Source organism: Physcomitrium patens, chromosome 26 (genome assembly GCF_059467195.1).
Source record: "Physcomitrium patens ecotype Gransden chromosome 26, ASM5946719v1, whole genome shotgun sequence".
Taxonomy (NCBI): Eukaryota; Viridiplantae; Streptophyta; class Bryopsida; order Funariales; family Funariaceae; genus Physcomitrium; species Physcomitrium patens.
In genome coordinates this window covers 9,442,262-9,460,425 of record NC_143435.1, presented here as the reverse complement: position 1 = coordinate 9,460,425, position 18,164 = coordinate 9,442,262, and the positions used below count along the sequence as shown (strand labels likewise).

Here is an 18,164-nt window from a genome sequence, read left to right as displayed (position 1 = left end):
CAATAAAGCTACTATCTCTAGGCTAGCAAAAAGATTACTTTTAAGAAAAAGAACTTTAATTACGCAAACCAAAGAAGCTCACTATAGTAGATGAAAGGACAATAATTTACTAAATTAACATTAAAAAGGCTTAAAATGTTGTTGAGATTGCTAAAAAACTTAACAATATTTTCAGTAATGATGTGTCAATCCAAACTATTTCAAATATTTTCAAGAAATAGAACATGAAAGCTATGGTGAAGAAAAGAAAGCCATTACTATCCACCTTATATTAGAAAAAATTCTTGGATTTTGCTCTAAAGTACAAAGAATGAACTATGGAGGATTGGAAGAGGATTATTTGGTTAGATGAGATAAAAATCAACAAATTTGGATGAGATGGCAGAAAGTGGATGTGAAAACAAAAAGGTCACTCTTTGCTTGACAAGAAGTTCTAAGAAACAGTTAAACATAGAGGTGGAAATATAATGGTATGGAATTATATGGAATTGGGAAGATGGCACATGTTGAAGGGAGGATGGATGCCAAGTAATTTGTAGAAGTTCTTGAAAAAAACCTACTTCCTAGTATTGAAGAATCTGACATTTCTGAGAAAGAAGTGATTTTTCAGCAAAATAATCATTCTAAGCATCATTCAAAATTAGCATAAAAGTGATTTGATTATCATGGAATTAAAGTAATAGATTGGCGTATTTAGTTTTCTAATCTTAAATCCATTGAACATCCTTGGGAGTACCTCAAATGCTACTTCAACACCTATAAGATAAAATAAATGAACTTTGAGAATTATGAAAAAGAATAGTTGCACAATAGAATAATATTGAAGTAGTTTTGTGCCAAAAATTAATAAAAAGTATGCCTAGGAGATTGGACGCAGTTATCAAGGCCAAAGGAGGTCCTACAAAATATTGATATGTAATTAGATACCTTACTCAAAAAAATGTTTCAATATTGTTCCAAATTGAATTGATCATAGCTCTATAATTACTTGATAGCTGTAAAAGAATACTTTATTTGTTATACAAACCACATATCATTATTCACTACAATTAATTTATAATACATCATTCTTTCCAAAATATATCAACATTGAAACAATTTTTTGAATCATTGTATATATCCATGATAGTAGCATCTATAATTTTTCATTCCATAAACAATTCAAATAAACTTATAAGTCAAATTAGAAAAGGCTAGTGTATAACTTCTAATACCAAATAAAATTTTCTATAAAGAGAGGTAGTCTACTCTCTTGTAAAAAAATAATTAACATTTAAAAAACTAGGACTTAGTTTAAAGATCTCTAGTCTATAACCTTTAAAACTTAACAATAGAAGTACAATAACTCACTGGCTTTTAAAACAAAACATGAACAATAACTTAGTATTATTATCAAATTGTAAAGGATGTAAATCTCAAATTTTTAAATGATCAATACACTCTAGCATCACTCAAAAATACTAGAAAATTATTCAAAAAAATTCTTATTTGCATTTTTTTTATTTTATTTTAACATACCAACATTATGAAGAAGTTTCCAACAAAGATCTTAAAAGCTTTGAGATCTATAAAATATCAAAAAAAATCTTCAATAAAATTAGAAAATTTTAAGTAATTTAAATAAATTATAAAAGATTTCAAAAGCTTAAAAAATGCATAAAAGATTAATTTTTTAAAAAGGTTATAATTTTTTTTAAAGATTTTACAAGGTTCTAAAGTTTTATCAATTTTTGAAATATTTCAAAATATCCAAAGATATTGTAAAAAGTTACATAGATAGTTCAAGCTTTAGTTTATAATATATGACTAAAACATATATTTTTTTTCTAAAAAAAATATTAATTTTTAATTAAAAAAATATTAGTATTTATTTTTTTAATAATTTATTTAATGGAAATATTTATTGTTTATTTAAAAAATTAATTCTTAATATTAGATATTAATAAATTAAATTCAATGTATAAATTAGAGTTTAGGTCTTAAAAGAATTTGTAAAAATTATTATTTTCATTTTTATGTTAAAAACAACTAATTTTTGGTGATACAATATAAATAAGTAAAAAAATAAATAAAAAAAAAATTGGGAATTTTTAAAGTTCTTTATGCCAAAACATTGTTATAAAAAAATTGGTTTTTCACATTTAAATGGTCTTACTTCATCTAAAAGATTTTTTTTATCATTTTTTTTTAATTGCACCAAGTATATTGAATCATATCAATAAAGTATCCTAAAATCACCAAATTTGAGTCTTTATTATTCAGAATCAAAAGAGTCATTGTAAAAACTTTCAAATAAAAGGTTATCATGTTGATGCCTTAGAACCTTGATGTTATGCAATTATTAGTAGTAAAATTAAATTTATTTATATAAATTAACATTTATATCATCTAAAAATTATAGAATATCAATTTGAATAATGTAAAGAAACTAAATAATCTTGTAGCAAGAAAATTGTAATATATAAGAATAAACTCAAGCCATTGAAGTTCCAAGAGTATGTATAGAAAAAGTTCTAAAAATAAATAAAACTTCCATAAAATTCTAAAACGTATATTAGTTCAATTTTGATGGCTTGTAAAAATTCAAAAATATACTTTATTTTTTTCTTTTTTAGTTTTTAATAACTTAAGATGAAAATAAATAATTATTTATTTTTTATTGATTTTTTTACAAATTGAGTATCTCATATTTTAGAGATCTAAGAATTATACAATTTGAAGGAAATTATGCAATGCTAAACATAATACATAATTCTATATTTATTGCAATTTTGTTTCAAGTTTAAATATGTAAAAATATTTCTTGGTTAAAGTAATCATTCATTAATAATTTCTAAGTATTATGAAAAGATCTTTTTTACAAGTAGTAAACTTTGCTGCTTGTGAAGACATTTTTTAATAAAATATACTAATGCTTCAATGTCTAAACCTACTTTCAAAAATTATGTTATAAGATTAAGTGCAAAGGCGATGCAAACCATCCCCTGATTGGACCCAGCCAAGGCCAATAGATACCTCGCAGATGCGGGTGAGGAGCCAGGGCAAAGGGGGCTGCAGCGAGTTGAACAGAGAGACACACACAACGCGGAAAAGTGAGGAAAGAAGGAGGTAAAGGGAAAGGTGGAAAGGAGATGAATGAAAAGATGAATGGATGAATAGATGGATGTTGCAGTGGGGGCCCGAGGACAACAGCCTTCCACCAATTGACGCACAAAGTAAGACAGAGCAGCCAATGGCCCAGCTGCGTAGACAGTCTGCTGGCACACACACCCCCACACATATCCACACACTCACTACACTCCAACGAGTCTTATGCTCTCCCCAGGCCCACTACTCCACTCTACTCACTCTCACTCCCCTCCCTCACTCACTCCCCTCACCGCGAGAGCCAGAAACACAGACACACGCACACAGTCCTCACGACTCACTCCCCTCACTCCCCTCACTGGCCCTCACTCCCTGCCTGCCTGCTGCACTGCCTTGCTGTGCTGTGCTGTGCTGTGCTCACTCGCGCAGCATTGCCTCTCGTCTCCTCTCCTCTTCTATTCTCTTCTTCCGCCGATTGCTGCGTCTTGTGCTCTTCGGCTCAATCCTCTCCGCAGCTTCTTCTCTGCGCCTCGGAGTCTCCATCTCCAGCAACCCCTCCTACATCCCTTATTTCCTTCCCGGCTTCGCTTTCGTGTCGTGGCCATTCTGTGCTGTCCGGTGCGTGAAGCGGCGTGCTTTGGTCGGGGCAGGTGTTCTGTGGTGTGGTGGAAAGGAGTTGGGTGATTGGGGTGGTTTTTGAGGGAGACGGAGGGCGAGGGTGTGGGGTTGGCATCGAGGCCATCCCTGTGCGGGGCATGGTAGATGGAATTCTACGCGCCAGCCAAAGGGGCGCCTTCCTCCTTTGCAACAGGTCTTGAGGCATCGCCGGCGTCTGACATCGCGGGCGGAGGGTCGAGTCTGGCGTTCTACGACGACTGGCGCGCGCACTCGAAGCATGCCGGAGGTGCGCAGCGGTCGCCAGGTGGGGGCGGCAGCAACATGGGGGTGGTGGACGCAGTCGGCGCGTCGCCCTCGTCGGAAGGTAGTGACGATGTGTGATTTGTGGGTGGGATTTGGGGCGAGAGGGTGTGGGGGTGCGGTTTGAGCGAGCGCGTGAGGGGGGAGGGTGTGGTGAGGGAGTGGGTGGTGGGGGGAATTGGGATGGCGTTGTTCGATCCGGGTGGTGGCGGTTGGTGTGCTTGCGTGCGTGTATGTGTGTGTGGAGTGGCGTTGGATCAGCGTGGGGAAATTGGCGTCGGGGAGGGTAACGATTGCGCAGAGGGGGTGGTGATGGGGGTTGAGGAGCTGCGGATTGGGATTGGGGAGAGTGTGGGTCGGGGCGATTTGGGGAATTGGGCGATAGGGAAGAGTGGGGAGTGAGGGAGGGTGCAGGGATTGGATCTGGTGAGCGTGCGAGCGGGGGTGTTGGAGGTGGAGGTGGAGGTGGGCGGTGGGGGTCGGGTTGTGGGAGGATGATGGTGGTGGGGCGGAAATTGGATCGAGAGTCACTCCCCGGGAGGCGGTCCGGACGGGGCCGATGGCATGGAGAGGCGCGTGGGGTGCTGGGTGGGTAGATCCTGGTAGGCAATGCGGGGTAGATTGTGTGGGTGCGGGGTTGGTAAGGCGGGGGGGGGGCAGGCTGTCCGGAGTTGGGCATGGGCATGGGCAGGGGCGGGGCGCAATTAGTTGAATTGGTGAGCGGTTTGCAGGCGGCGGTGGATGGGCGAGCGGAGACGAGGGGAAGCGGAGGGGATGCGTCGGGGTGGGTGCGATGGTGTGAGGAGTGGGGAGTAGCAATGCGAGGTGAGGGATGAGATTGTGTGGGGGAATCTGAGCGGAGATGTGTGGGTGCGGGGTTTGCAGAAGCAGGGTGGGCGATGACGATGCAGGGGCAGGAGGGCGTGGACGGAGGTGAGGGGTTGTACCCGGAGCGGGCGGGGGAGCCGGATTGCGTGTACTACATGCGGACAGGATTGTGCGGGTTCGGAGTGACATGCCGGTTCAATCATCCAGCGAACCGGAAACTGGTGCGCATTCTTGGTGATGTTGAATGGGGAGTGTACGGTTGGGATGGGGGGGGGGAGGGGGATGTGTGTGGTGTGGTGGAGGGAGGAGTGGGTGGTGGCGGCATTGGTTGGGGTGGGGGGGGGTGCGGAAACCTAATTGATGTGGGGCGTGAGGAGGTGGATGAGAATTGATGCGTGGAAGCGGTCAAAGCTGACGATGTGTGTGGTGCTGCAGGGTGCAGTGGTGGCTCGGGGCAAGGGCGAGTATCCGGAGAGGGTGGGGCAACCGGAATGCCAGGTAGGGGAAGGGGGAGGCGAAGGAGGTGTGGTAAGGCGTGTAGGACGAGTGGATGGTTTGTGGAGAAGCGGTTGTGCGAGGGAGGAGGTGTGGATGAGGGTGAGGGGGAGTTAGAAGGGCGGATGATAGGATGGGGTAGGTTGGGGAGCGGAGTGGGGAAGGGGAGGGGATGGTTGGGGTTCGGAAGAGGGGGAGGATGGGAATGTGGTGCGGGAGGTGGAGAGAGGATGGAGTTTCGGGCGGGAGGATTGACAGTTGGGGTTGTGTCGGGGGTGGGGGAGTGCAGTATTATCTGAAGACGGGAACTTGTAAATTTGGAGCGACGTGCAAGTACCATCATCCTCGGGAGAAGGCGGGGTCAACAGGGCGAGTGCTTTTGAACGTGCTGGGGCTTCCGCTGAGACTGGTGGGTGGTGTTGGATGGTTTGGGAGTGAGTGGTTGTGCGGGTTACTGTGGGCGGAGGGAGTGGAAACGGGGGTGGTGGCGTGATTGAGGTTGGTGGGGGTGGTGGTGCGCAGGGGGAGAAGGAGTGCGCGTATTACATGCGGACGGGGTCTTGCAAGTACGGAGTGACATGCAAATTCCATCATCCACAGCCAGCGACGGTGGGGGGAATGGTGCCAGTGCCGTTCGGGAGTGGCGGGGGCCCATCGTCTCCGGCTCCGCAGGGATATGCGGCGGGAGCGCTGCCTTCGTGGCCACTGGCAAGATCTCCGTATCCGCTACCAAGGCTGCAGACACATTCGAGTTACGGTCCAATGCTGCCACTGCAGCAAGGGATCATGTCGATGCCAGGGTGGAGCTACCAAGTAAGTGGAGTGGGAAGAGGGGAGCATGCACTTGGATGGAGAGTTTCGTTACCTGGCCAGTTGGTAGCGGTTTGGTTACGGGGATGACAGTCGGCGGTTAACGGACCGTGAGTGGGGTTGAATGTTGTCGGTAGTACTTGTCGAGATTTGGTTGGTTGGGTGATCGGTCGGGTTTTTCTTTGTTTTTGATCTACTTGAATGGGATGGATGATGAGGTCGAATAACCATTTTGGGAGATATGAAGATACCTATATTGGAGGTTTAGGCGGTCTATGTTTGTATGTCTTGGTGGACTGAAGAGGTTGAGTGTATAAAGATTGAATCGGCTTGAATGAGGGAGAATGACGCTCGCACGAGTGGCTTTGGGTACTGGTGGACGGGGAGCAGAGTGCGTTCTGACTGTTTGAGGGTGTGAGTCCTGAATCTGTTGGGCATGGTGTTGCATGTTGCAGGGACCTGTCGGGCCACCAGATAGTCATCAGCAGGGTTATGTCTTCGGCGGTGCCCCTCAGGGAGAGCACGTGTCGGGGTATGGTCCGTATGTGCAAGGTTCGTCGGCGGTGGGTCTTCTCGCTCATCAGGCTACGCAGAGCGTGGGTCCACAGAAGGAAAGCCTGTTTCCTGAGAGGCCTGGGCAACCGGAGTGCCAGTACTATATGAAAACTGGGGACTGCAAGTTTGGGACGACTTGTAGATATCATCATCCGAAGGATCGTACGACTCCTTCACCAACGTGCCATTTGAGCCCCATTGGTCTTCCTCTTCGCCCTGTAAGTACCAGCATATGAGTGAGGGGAGTGTTTGGATATTCGGGGTAGGGAGCTTATTGGGGAATGGGTGTGTGGGTTGGCAGGAGTCTTTTGCAGTGTTATTGATAGATTGACTGGTATCGTGTGGTGTCTGGCGATGGTAACAGGGGAATCTGCCTTGCTCGTTCTACACACGCTACGGCATATGCAAATTCGGGCCCACGTGCAAGTTCGACCACCCACTAGTTGGAAGCTTTCCTTACAGTATGTCGGCGGGGTCGCTCGCTGACGGTCCAGTGGCAACTTATCCAATTGGGTCATCGCCGATGAACCTAGCACCGTCTGCGTATTCAGAAGGTCTTCTGGAGCAGCAGGGTTCAGGTGAGGCGGGTGGGTACGCGGAAGACGGGATTGGTCACGATGTGACATCGCGGAGCAATTCAGAGGGAGGCGGGGTGAGCTCGGGATCGGGTGTGAACGGAGGAGTGGGAGGGGCGGGAAGCGGGAGTGGTCCAACTCAGGCGGAGAGTGTGAGCAAAAGCTAGAGGAGCATGTAGGAAGCGAAGGATTGCCTTGCTCTTTGAGCGTCCGGGACCGTGGCAAGCTACCGAGAGGTGATTGAGTTTGGTCAAGTACGTGCAGGGGGCGGTGGAGTGGGTGTGAATAAGGCGAGGAGCGGGGCCATGAAGCGTGGATGGGGCTGTGGTGGGGTTGAGGCCAGAGGCTGGGTCAACGTGGAAGTGGGTGGAAGGGGTTGGACGGAGCAGATGGGCAGGTGGTGGTGGTGTTCGCGCAGCAGTGTTGTGAGGCGCAGAGAAGTTACGGAGTTGTATGGCGCAGGACACCGATTCTTGTCCCGTCGGGTGGTCTGACTGGAATGCACTGCAGGGCAGTGCAGCGGAGTGAGAGGAGGAGAATTTGTTAGGTGGACAGTTAGGTCTGGTAGGTCGGCATTCACACCTGTCCTGTGGAAGGAAGGAAGGAAAGGCCAATGATTTGGCCGTGGAATGGTTGGGAGGGCGTTGAGCATTCCGTTCGGGGGGAACGGAACTGCAGAGAGGAGACGAGTGCGCTTTTCGCATGATGGTAGAGTTGCTTTGTGTAGGCCCGAGTTCGTTAGATTCATTGCCCTTAAACCCTGAAATAACAGCTGCCCCGACTCTCTTGGTGCTTCTTTGGTGGACGTGAATTCTTTCTGACGGAGGTCAACAGGTCTGGGATAATGCGCCTCCCTCGTTTATCTTGCGTACTGAGTTTGCAGTTTTTTCTGGTTCTCATTTTCGGTGTGTGGTTTTCATAGTTTTACTGGTGCATTTTATGATTGGTTATAGCATTTTCTGAGGCTTTTACGTGCCTGTTGATGAAGCTTTTGACCTTATTGTAAATTCTTTCGTGTGCTCAGGCAGCCTTCATTTTTGACGCACTCGGCAGAGTATGCACTCGTGCCCGAACGATTTTGCCGTGTAAATAGGGATTGACAGATCTTACCTTAAGAATTGAGCCATTTTGCATCATAACTGTTTGCCGGTCCCTTGTATCGGATGGTTGCTTATGGATTTTCGGCGAATGTCAGTTCTGTGCTGTGGATTTTAGGCCTTTTCTCAGCACAGCTACTGTGCTGACTGATGTGGTAGGGATGCCAGCGGTTTATGTTTGTTGACAGCGTTTTGTCTAGTGGTGCACAAGTTTTACTCATGGTACATTTGTGATTAGAGACATTGCAGAGCGTTTTAGACTTTTTTTTTTCTTTTTTTTTCCTCCCTCCCCAGTGGACGCTTGCAAAGGTTTGTTTGGCGTGCCTGTAAAGTAATCACACGCTTTTGGTTCCTGAACTTGGTATGCATAAACAGTTACTCTGGATGCGTTGCTGTGAGTACCGTTGGAGTGCTTTTGTAAAGAATAGGACTTGTGGTTTGGTGTATTGCTGGAACCAGCGTCTTCATCAAGATATTTACTGGGATGAATATTGCGGCCTCTGTGCTTTGCTGCACTCTTGACAGAAGTTGTGGCAAGGACCTGTTCACTTGATCGAAAAATGTTTTTGTTGGATCCGCCATGGCCTTGTCATCTTGAAACTCTGTGTGTTCCGGAACGTATTTTGATGCATTTAAGGAGGATACGTGAATACCTTTCAAATGGCCGCAGTCGTCCACAACCACTGCTCCGGAGTTGTTCGGTAATGACCTGTAGTCCGCGAGCACCTGCTTCCACCCTGAGAAGCAGACATTGCCCGTGAAAACTGCTGGAAACTCCTTGTCTTTCGGAGCAGCGGTGATGTTAGACTTTGTATGTTCCCGCATCTGTGCAACCATGAGCTTTGGAAATCCTATGCAGTGTACTGTGTCGCCCATTGCAATGCCGCTGGCTGGTTGGAGGAATTTAGGGAAGTGGAGCTGAAACGGAGGAAGGGGCGATGCAATGAAAATGTCGAACTGGTCGTCGTAGACCACGACTTTGGCAGGGAAGCATGGATATTTGTTGTGGTTCATGTACTGAATGTACACATCATAGTGTCTTGGATGCTTCCATGCTTTTCTCACGGAATGGAATGCTCCAATCGACTCGCCCTTTGGCCCCACCAGCGCGACCGTGCCCGTACAGTCTTCAAGATTAATGTTCTTGTGCTTCTTCGATAGTACAAACACTCGTCCCACGAAGGGGATCACTCCCTCTACGAACAGCTCCTCGTACCTGTTATGGTATGCTCTTGATACCTTCTCAGTGCCAGTCGAACAGTCTGTGCAATCAATTCTTGCGGTTAAGTGTTCAATCGATCCTCCTTATTCCACAAGCCTTTGAATGGTTCACTTTTTGTATGTACCAGAAATTAACATTGAACTAGTAATGGTTTTGGGACCATCACCTTTTCTTGGAGGTTGGTTGGGCATTATCTTCGTCGTTGTCGTGCACACAATCTGGGACGCTCGAGCACGGATTTTGGGCCCGTCCAGTAGGCCATTGTTATCAGGGATTAAGAACCCACCTCCCCGCTCAACCTCTACACAAACATCGCCACAGAGTCCGATTCCACACTGGCGCAATCTTTGCTTGAGCTCTTGAAATGTGGGATGCGCCTTGTTCCACTCGATGGTCTTGGTTCCTTGAGGCAATTCCACCTCTATCTCCAACATCGCGACGCACCCCACGCGCGCTTGTCCCTACATTCTTGAATCACTGCGTCGCGATTTTTCAGTCTTAGGAAGCATTTCTCTACGTCAAAAACGTGATGCAAGACTTTCCTCTGCTCCTCATTCTCATTATATAGCACTTGAGTGGGCGGAAGAAACCTGACAGCAGCCTAACTACCACACGCCGCATCTGCAGTTGTTCGACATCATCAACTGGTGCCACAATTAATTGGCGAAATTAATTACCGATACCAAGAATCACGATGGTTCACTGCAAGGGGACTGTGAAACTGCCAGAGAAAAGGCCCATCTTGTGGAAATCCATCTAATAGCTTGTGCGGTTATTGGACGTTGGGTTTCCAAGCGGCGCGAGCGGCAACGTAATTCTGATGTGTGTGAAAAGAAAACTCGCAGGTGGGTTAATGAGCACCATGCGCCCACTTCAATCCTGTGGATCGATTGCGTGGTTCTGTGCCAAGTTAGGTCAGAATGATAAATCCTTAAACTATGGGTAGGTGTGGTTCCTGACCTCTAAACCTCTTTTTCTTTTTTTTTCGCTTTGATTTATTAGTTGAAACAAAATGAGATGAAAATTTTGTAATTAAAATACTGGATAGTATTCTAGAACAATACAATCTATTATATTTAGCTTTTAAAAATCATATTATGTTCATTGTCTTTTTTATGCAACTCTACATTTTCTCGACAAACCATATTGTTGTAATAAATTAAAAAGGTCCAAAATTTAATATTTATAAAAAGAGGCCATTATTCCTTAACTAGTTTATAATTGTTTATTAAAAGTCCAAAACTTACTAAAAGCTTTTTGTAGATTGGTTTAAATAAGAATTGTTCAAGAAAATTGATCACCAATTCTAAGCTCTTGGTAGAATAGGACAATCTTAGAATTTTTGAAATAAAATTCTTTAATTTAAGCAAGACAATTTGTAAAAAATTACAATGCTAATTCAAATTCATTTTTTTCTATAAATTGATAGCAATAATTTGTTTTATAAAAATAAAAGTGATGCTAGTTCTTTAAAAAATAATATCTTGTTTTAAAATTATTGCTGATTAAAAATAAAAGAATAAAAAAAATCACTGACCATTTACAAGTATTAAAATTTAGGATTAAAAGATGGGATTTTATGTACATTCTTCATATTTTAAAAAATAATTTTAAAGAGATTTATTATTTCTTTAAACTTTAAGTTTTAAATGTGTTGCAATGAAACATATTTTAATCTTGTTCTTTTGAGTTTTTTGAGAAATTTTTATATTTTTGTATTTAAAAATTTATGACAAATTTAGTTGTTTTAGAAGTTACAATCAAGTTTGATAAAGATTGTTGCAAAGAGATTGATTGTAGAATTTTCAAGACATAACTTTTTTTTATTAGAATTGATTAAAAATCCCCAATGTAAAGATTGGCATAAATTAATCATAAAATAAATACCTAATACTTTTATCTAATCCACAAGTATAAAGATAAAAAATTATAAAACTAGATAATTAACAATGATCACTTTGTTGTACATAAGAGGCACAAGTATGCCAAAATTTTAAAATTTTAAAATATAATAATAATGTTTTTATAATTAGGATATTAATTAAAGAATGTGTTAAGTTTATTTTAAAAATCTCTAATTTGTTTTACTTTCAAAGGTATTAAGTAGATCAATAGAGATAAATGTTTTTACTATAATAAATACTTAGTGAATTTAATTAGTTAATATTAGGTCTAAAGTTACACTAATTTTTTATAATAGGATAAAAAAACAAAGATATCAAGTATATCTTACGGTCTAGTATAAAATTTGATAATGATGGTTTTGTATAGATTGATTAAGAAAGACATCTTCTTTTCAAGTAATGTTTGGTCTAATTGTTGTAGACATTTACACTAATAAAGTAAATAAAAGTAATTAAAAGTAGATAAAAGCTAAAAGGAATATGTAAGATAAATAACATTATTGTTAAGAAACAATTTTTTTTAAAAAAATATAAGTTGGATTTACAAGTATCTTATGACATTTTACTAGACTTAAAAATACTATCATAAATACATTTGGCAACTTCAAAACTTATTCAACCATTTATGGTCTTCAAAAATCATCAACACGAGTTTTTTATTATCTAGTATGTAAGATATATATAGGTTGTAAAAAAAACATGTTTTTTTAAAAAATATGACTTTATGTATATCTTCATGCTAATTGAAATTAAAATTAAATTTTAATTTTATAATATGGATTTTTGGTTATATCTATATATATAGCCACATAGTAAAACCTTAGAAGAAAATTACATATATTATAAAAAGTTAAAAACTAAAAGATAAACAAAATATTTATTGCAATTAGTTCTAAAGTAATTTTATATAAAAAATTATCAAATTGGTTCTATTGGCAATTGTCTAATCTTTAGGGGAAAAAACACTAATGTGATATTTTAAAATATTTTAGCATAATCAGCTTTTAATATAATCATGTACATGTTTTCTGAAATTTGTGCCAAATTATGGCTTTTTTTTTTTGTAAAGGTTGTATTTTTTAATACATATCCAAAATTATTTATATAGTTTGGTCTAGTCTTTTCAAAATTTGCAATATATTCTTGTATTAAATATTTAATAATTATTTTAACAAATAAAAATATAAAAAACATAATAATTTCAAGTTTAAGTATGTTTTTATTTTATTGCTTTTGTGCATTCTTTCTTTCAAAAGTTTTTGGTCTTTTCACAAAATTTAAATATAAATGTATTGTATATTGAACTTTAAATTATTATTTTTTTCTTTTAAATCAAACCTTAATCTTTAAATTTTCTTCTATTTAAAGGTATATCTTTTAACTTTAAAGCATAGTATATAAATAATTATTAGACTTTATTTGTAAAATTAATATTTATTATTTTATAAAATTTATTTAAATTAAATATAAAATCCTAATAATAATAGTTTTTAAAAAACTTCTACAAGGCCTTCTTAGTAGCTAATATTTAAAGAGGCAAGTATGTGGCCATTCTCAATCTTATCAATACTTTTTTTTCGTACTTGAGCATTACTTTTTAGATTCTTCATTTTCTTTGTATTTGGCAATAGCTATTGTAGTTTTTTTTTTTTTTTTTTTTTTTTTTTTTTAATTTTTCAATTTTAAATTTTTTTTATCTATTTATTTTTTCTTTACTTTCTTCTCTCTTTATTAATATATGAGTACATTGTCTATTGAATTATGTCTAGATTCATGTCCTTGAAATTTCACATCTAAAAATATAAAATAATTGAATTTTGAGTTTTTTGAGTTTATTTATTTAATTATTTATTTTTAAAATAAATATATGTTTATATAATTTAAACATATTTCTAAATAATTTTCAGGTCTTAAGTTTTAGGATTTATAAACTCTTTAATCTAAACCCTAAATCTTGTCAAAATATTTTAAAATAAAAAATCACAGTTTTTGATGATTTTAAAACTTTATTTAAATATATTTAAATATATAATAAATTAAATAATCTAAAAACCTTCCAATCTTGTTCTAATTCTTGATAATGGAATCTTTAATTCAACAAAGCCTTGGCTTGGTAAAATTAAAGATTTGCTTTAACAATAAATACATAAAATTTGAATAAAAATATTATTCTAATAGTTTTAGCATATTAATATTTTAATTTAGTTAATTGTTTGTCCGTGGCTTGTGATAGTTAAATATACAATATAGAACAATAATAATGATATATTGATGTGCTGAAGATTCAAACACTACCAAGTTTATGAGTACTCTAGAATCATTGAACCATTGGTATCTCTTTTATTTATTCAAGTACAAAACAATATATAGTTCTACATAGTTAAAATGCTTGCAAAACTTAACAAACGAACTCATTGTTGTATTATGTATGTTTTTGCTTGAGAATGCATTATGCACCTAGGTGTGGAAAGTAAGTAGAAATGCAACAACAATCCTATTAAGTCTTATAGAATCTTAAATAAAATTTAAATAAATCTTAACAAACCTAATTAAACTTTGATCAATCCAAAATAAATTTAAAAGAAGTTATAAAAAAGACACAAAGAATTCCTAACCTAATCATAAAAAGAAAATAATAAGAAATCTTAAAAAATTATAAAAATAAACTTTTAAAGAAATAAAAATTATATTAAAGAAATAATAAAAATATAAGCTTTTAAAAAAATAAAGAATCCTAAAAAATACTAAAAATAAAGATCTTGATTGAATCTTAATCAACTTTTAGATCAAATCCTAATTAAAATCTTTATTGAACCTTAATCAAATTTTAAGTCGAATTCTAATGAAATCCTAATAAAATCCTAAATCTTAGATAAATCCTTGATAAACCCTAATTAATTTCTAGTCAAGTTTTAAACCAAATCTTAAGCAAACTCTAATCCTAAAAAAATCTTAGACCAAATCCTAAGTCCTAACCAAATCGTAGACAATCCTAAATCAAATCCTATAGCAAAATAGAACCTCAACAATTAAAAATTATATCATTGATATCAGCTCAAAATTTACACACTTCTTAACATCTTACTTAGAAAAAAGCATAAGAAAGATGAAATTGATCGCACTTACTAATTGAGAGAAATGCAAGATAATCCAATTAAGTATTAAGTAGCCTCCTACTCCAGTCTAAATTCTAAACTTCCAGTACCAATACTTCTTTTTTGAATCATTGAGTTGCTTTCAAATTTCATCTAAAGGTTGAAAATCAAGTCTAGTATCCACATAAAAGTTTTTTACTTCAATCCAATTGATAAATAGCTAAAGATCTTAGAAATACTCACTAACCTTCAAAGTCTAATTTTTGAGTTTTTAATGTACAAAAATCTTTACACACTTTGATCTAATTATTTGATTGATCTCGAAATTTGCACACACGTTTATAAATAGTATACCAACACTCTATTTAAAATTTAGTAATATACCTATCATAAAACTCAAGAAATCTTCAAATTTATAAATATATTTTTATTTCTCAAAATCTAAACCAATTGAGAACATTAGTAACTTTGAAAATCCCTCAAAAACTCAATATTGATTCTATTGATGTAAAACCAATGCCCAAAAGTTTTTCTTCAAGTTTGCTCTCAAAATTTATTCTTTGATCTATCAAAGAACTCCAAAGTCGCCATATAGATGTAGTTTTATGCCTTAGGGTTTGATTTTGACCTAGGTTGACAACTGGTCCTCTTTAGATATCAAGTTTTGGTAATTTGAGGTAAATTTTAATTTATTCTATTATTAATTCTATTCTAAATATGATTATATTAATTTCTTATGTCATTTAATTTGATTTGGCTCATTTCTACTTCTACAAAGTAAATAGAAGTCTCTTCTATAAAAATGCAGCATTAAGACTAAATTTTTTTACTACCTTTCTACCTTTTATCCTTATTTTTCTACTAAATCTTTTTATTAGGTTCATCTATAATAACTTCCATACTTTTATTTTTCACTATATAATCATGTTGCAACATAACAATGTTGTATTTACAATATTAACTGCTCAATATTTAAATTTCAAGAGAGAAAGAGAGAGAGAGAGAGAGTGTGTGACCCTCTTAAGGTGTTTATATTGCTTAAAAGTTTTTTAATCATCACTTCTATCCTAAATTTGTAATGGTTCTATAATTAATTATTAGTAGTTTTTACTATTGTATCTTTATCCAAGTTTCTTATTATATTGATAACTTTTAATATCATGGTTTTTGCTTTAAATTAGTAATGTCATGTATGGTCTTGATATTTTATTCTTATAGGAAGCTTTCATTCTTTCCTTAGATGCATTAATGCGTTGTTTTTTTATTTTTATTTTTAGATGTATTTTTTAATTTTAAAAATAGAATTTTAAAAATTTATTAGAATATTTTTGATAATTTTAGAAATTATATTTATTATTTAATGAATAGAATAAAGATACTATTTTATTAAAAAAATATATTATAGAAGGTTTTTAGATTAAAAAAGAGTAAAGAGAAAATAAACTATTATAAAATAAAAATAAAAAGACTTAGTATAAAAATAAATTATAGAAGTAATTATAAAGAAGGTTAGAACAAGTTAAGAGAGTGTGAAAAGACAAAGGAATTAGTTGCCTATATATTTAAAAGGCAAGATGGTTGAAGCCACTTTTGATAGTTATGTTTAAATTGTATTAAGAAAAAATTACTATAAAATTTATAAACAGCTATAAAATTGTGTTATAATTATCAAAAAAATCATAATAAAAATATTATATTTGACATACTTATATGTCATTTCATCATATACTTTTGATCTATTATTAAGTTATAAGGGTTGCAAGATGAAGTTTACGACAATATAGATGAATCTCAATACAAGAGCTTTGTAAACTAGGTTGAAAAAGACAAAGACAAATTAAAGTTCATGAAGATATAGATGTTTTTCAACACAAGAGCTTTGAAGACTAGGTTGAAGAAGATAAAGACAAGATGAAATTCATGAAGATATTGATATTTCTTAATATGAGAGCTTTGAAGATTATGTTGAAGAAGATAAAATAAAATTGACAAATATATTGATAGTTTAAAATTAAATTATTTGACTTCAATTTAAACAAAAAAAAGAACTCAAAGAACTTGAGACAAGTACAAGAATAATTCCTATATAAAAACATAAATAGAATATCTTATGATCTTCAAGGTGTAAAAATCTAGATGTTCAATTTTACTAAGCATTGAAAGAACGGTCGTCCTTTATACAAATTAGTAGTGGCTTTAGCAAAAACATGATGTATGTGGTAATTTTTAATACATATTTTTATATATCAAAAATTATTTTTCTTTCAACAATTGCTTGTATATTTGATATTTTTTTATTTGCATCTTGATCTTCATATAAATAAGTGTAGTTTGATTTTTTTTGAAATTATGCTAATATTGCATAATTTTTTATTTTTTGATTTGATTTGATTTGATTTGATTTTTTTTTTTTTTTTTTTTTTTTTTTTTCATTTTTGTGTCCATAAAATTTGTTGCTTAATATCTGCAGCTCTTTTTTGTGATAGTTGCCTCTACGCACCTTAAAATCAAGAGATAAGATTATAGAGATGATGTCCATTTTACATCACATGTATTTGTTTGAGTTTTCAATATTAGAATTTATAGTTGGTGGATTAAGACCATGGATTCTAAGTTGTGCTTTAGAGGTTCTATGATTTTTGGCATGGATGTATCATGTACTTTGATTAATTCCATGGTACACTCAAAGCTTTATTCTTCCATACCTATGTTGTGTGATTTTCATCATTTGTCTTCATCTAGTAATCTTAACATATTTATTATATCTATAATATATTATTATATGAATGCTTTTTTCTTTTTTTATTGAATATTAAAACTTTTTTTTATTTATTAGATTGTATTAAGGATAATGATGCATATTGCCTTTTAAATCCAACCAATATTGTCATAAAAAGAAAATTTGTTTTAAGAAACTACAAGACTTTTGGATGCTACTAATTGATCTACTTTCTTATAAAAACTTTCAAAAATATACAAAACAATTAATAAAACTCAAATTCTTCATAAATATCCTTTTTTCTTCATGCTATCAATAAATCTATATACTCAACATTTGCAAAACAAACAGAAGAGAAAAAAAAATCTTTTTTAAGAGCCTTTATATTCCTCTCTAAAGAAGGTTGCTATCCTTTTTTAAATTCCAAAATCTTATTCTATTTCTAAATCCTAAATCCTAAATTCTAGCTCAAATCCTAAATCCTAAATCCTAAATCTTACTTCTAAACTCTAAATCATGAATTTTATTTTATTAAAAGTTTATTTTAAAAAAAAAATTGAATTGAAGATTGATACTATCACACATTATCTGACCAACTTGTGTCTTCTAATTTTTTAGGAGAAGCTATATACCAATCTATTAGAAAGATGAATATATAAAAGGCATGGACATTATATATCATGCTACTATTAAAAAAAAATTCTTTCCTTCCACCTATGGATGATAAGTGCTCTTATCACTCAATATAATCTCCTAATACAAGTATTGTAATGCCAATCTTTTGAATATTCTTAATAAAATAATTAAATATTTTTTAAAAATATACTCTATTTTTTCTTTCATGTGCTACTATAGAGAT

General features: G+C 35.8%; 2 protein-coding genes across 2 annotated transcripts; one reads left to right on the top strand and one right to left on the bottom strand.

Annotated features, from left to right (window-relative positions):
* The first annotated feature begins 3,316 nt into the window (after nt 1-3,316).
* Nucleotides 3,317-8,722, top strand: LOC112278079 (zinc finger CCCH domain-containing protein ZFN-like). Its single transcript, XM_073531686.2, has 8 exons — nt 3,317-4,069; nt 4,891-5,054; nt 5,269-5,331; nt 5,618-5,737; nt 5,851-6,141; nt 6,594-6,911; nt 7,058-8,102; nt 8,293-8,722. The coding sequence occupies exons 1-7, from the start codon at nt 3,850-3,852 to the stop codon at nt 7,433-7,435; spliced, it is 1,554 nt and encodes a 517-aa protein (XP_073387787.1). The 5' UTR covers nt 3,317-3,849; the 3' UTR covers nt 7,436-8,102; nt 8,293-8,722.
* Nucleotides 8,556-10,159, bottom strand: LOC112277910 (uncharacterized). Its single transcript, XM_024510755.3, has 2 exons — nt 9,754-10,159; nt 8,556-9,627 (listed from the first exon to the last, which is right to left on the bottom strand). The coding sequence occupies exons 1-2, from the start codon at nt 10,019-10,021 to the stop codon at nt 8,741-8,743; spliced, it is 1,155 nt and encodes a 384-aa protein (XP_024366523.1). The 5' UTR covers nt 10,022-10,159; the 3' UTR covers nt 8,556-8,740.
* Between the last annotated feature and the right edge of the window lie 8,005 nt (nt 10,160-18,164).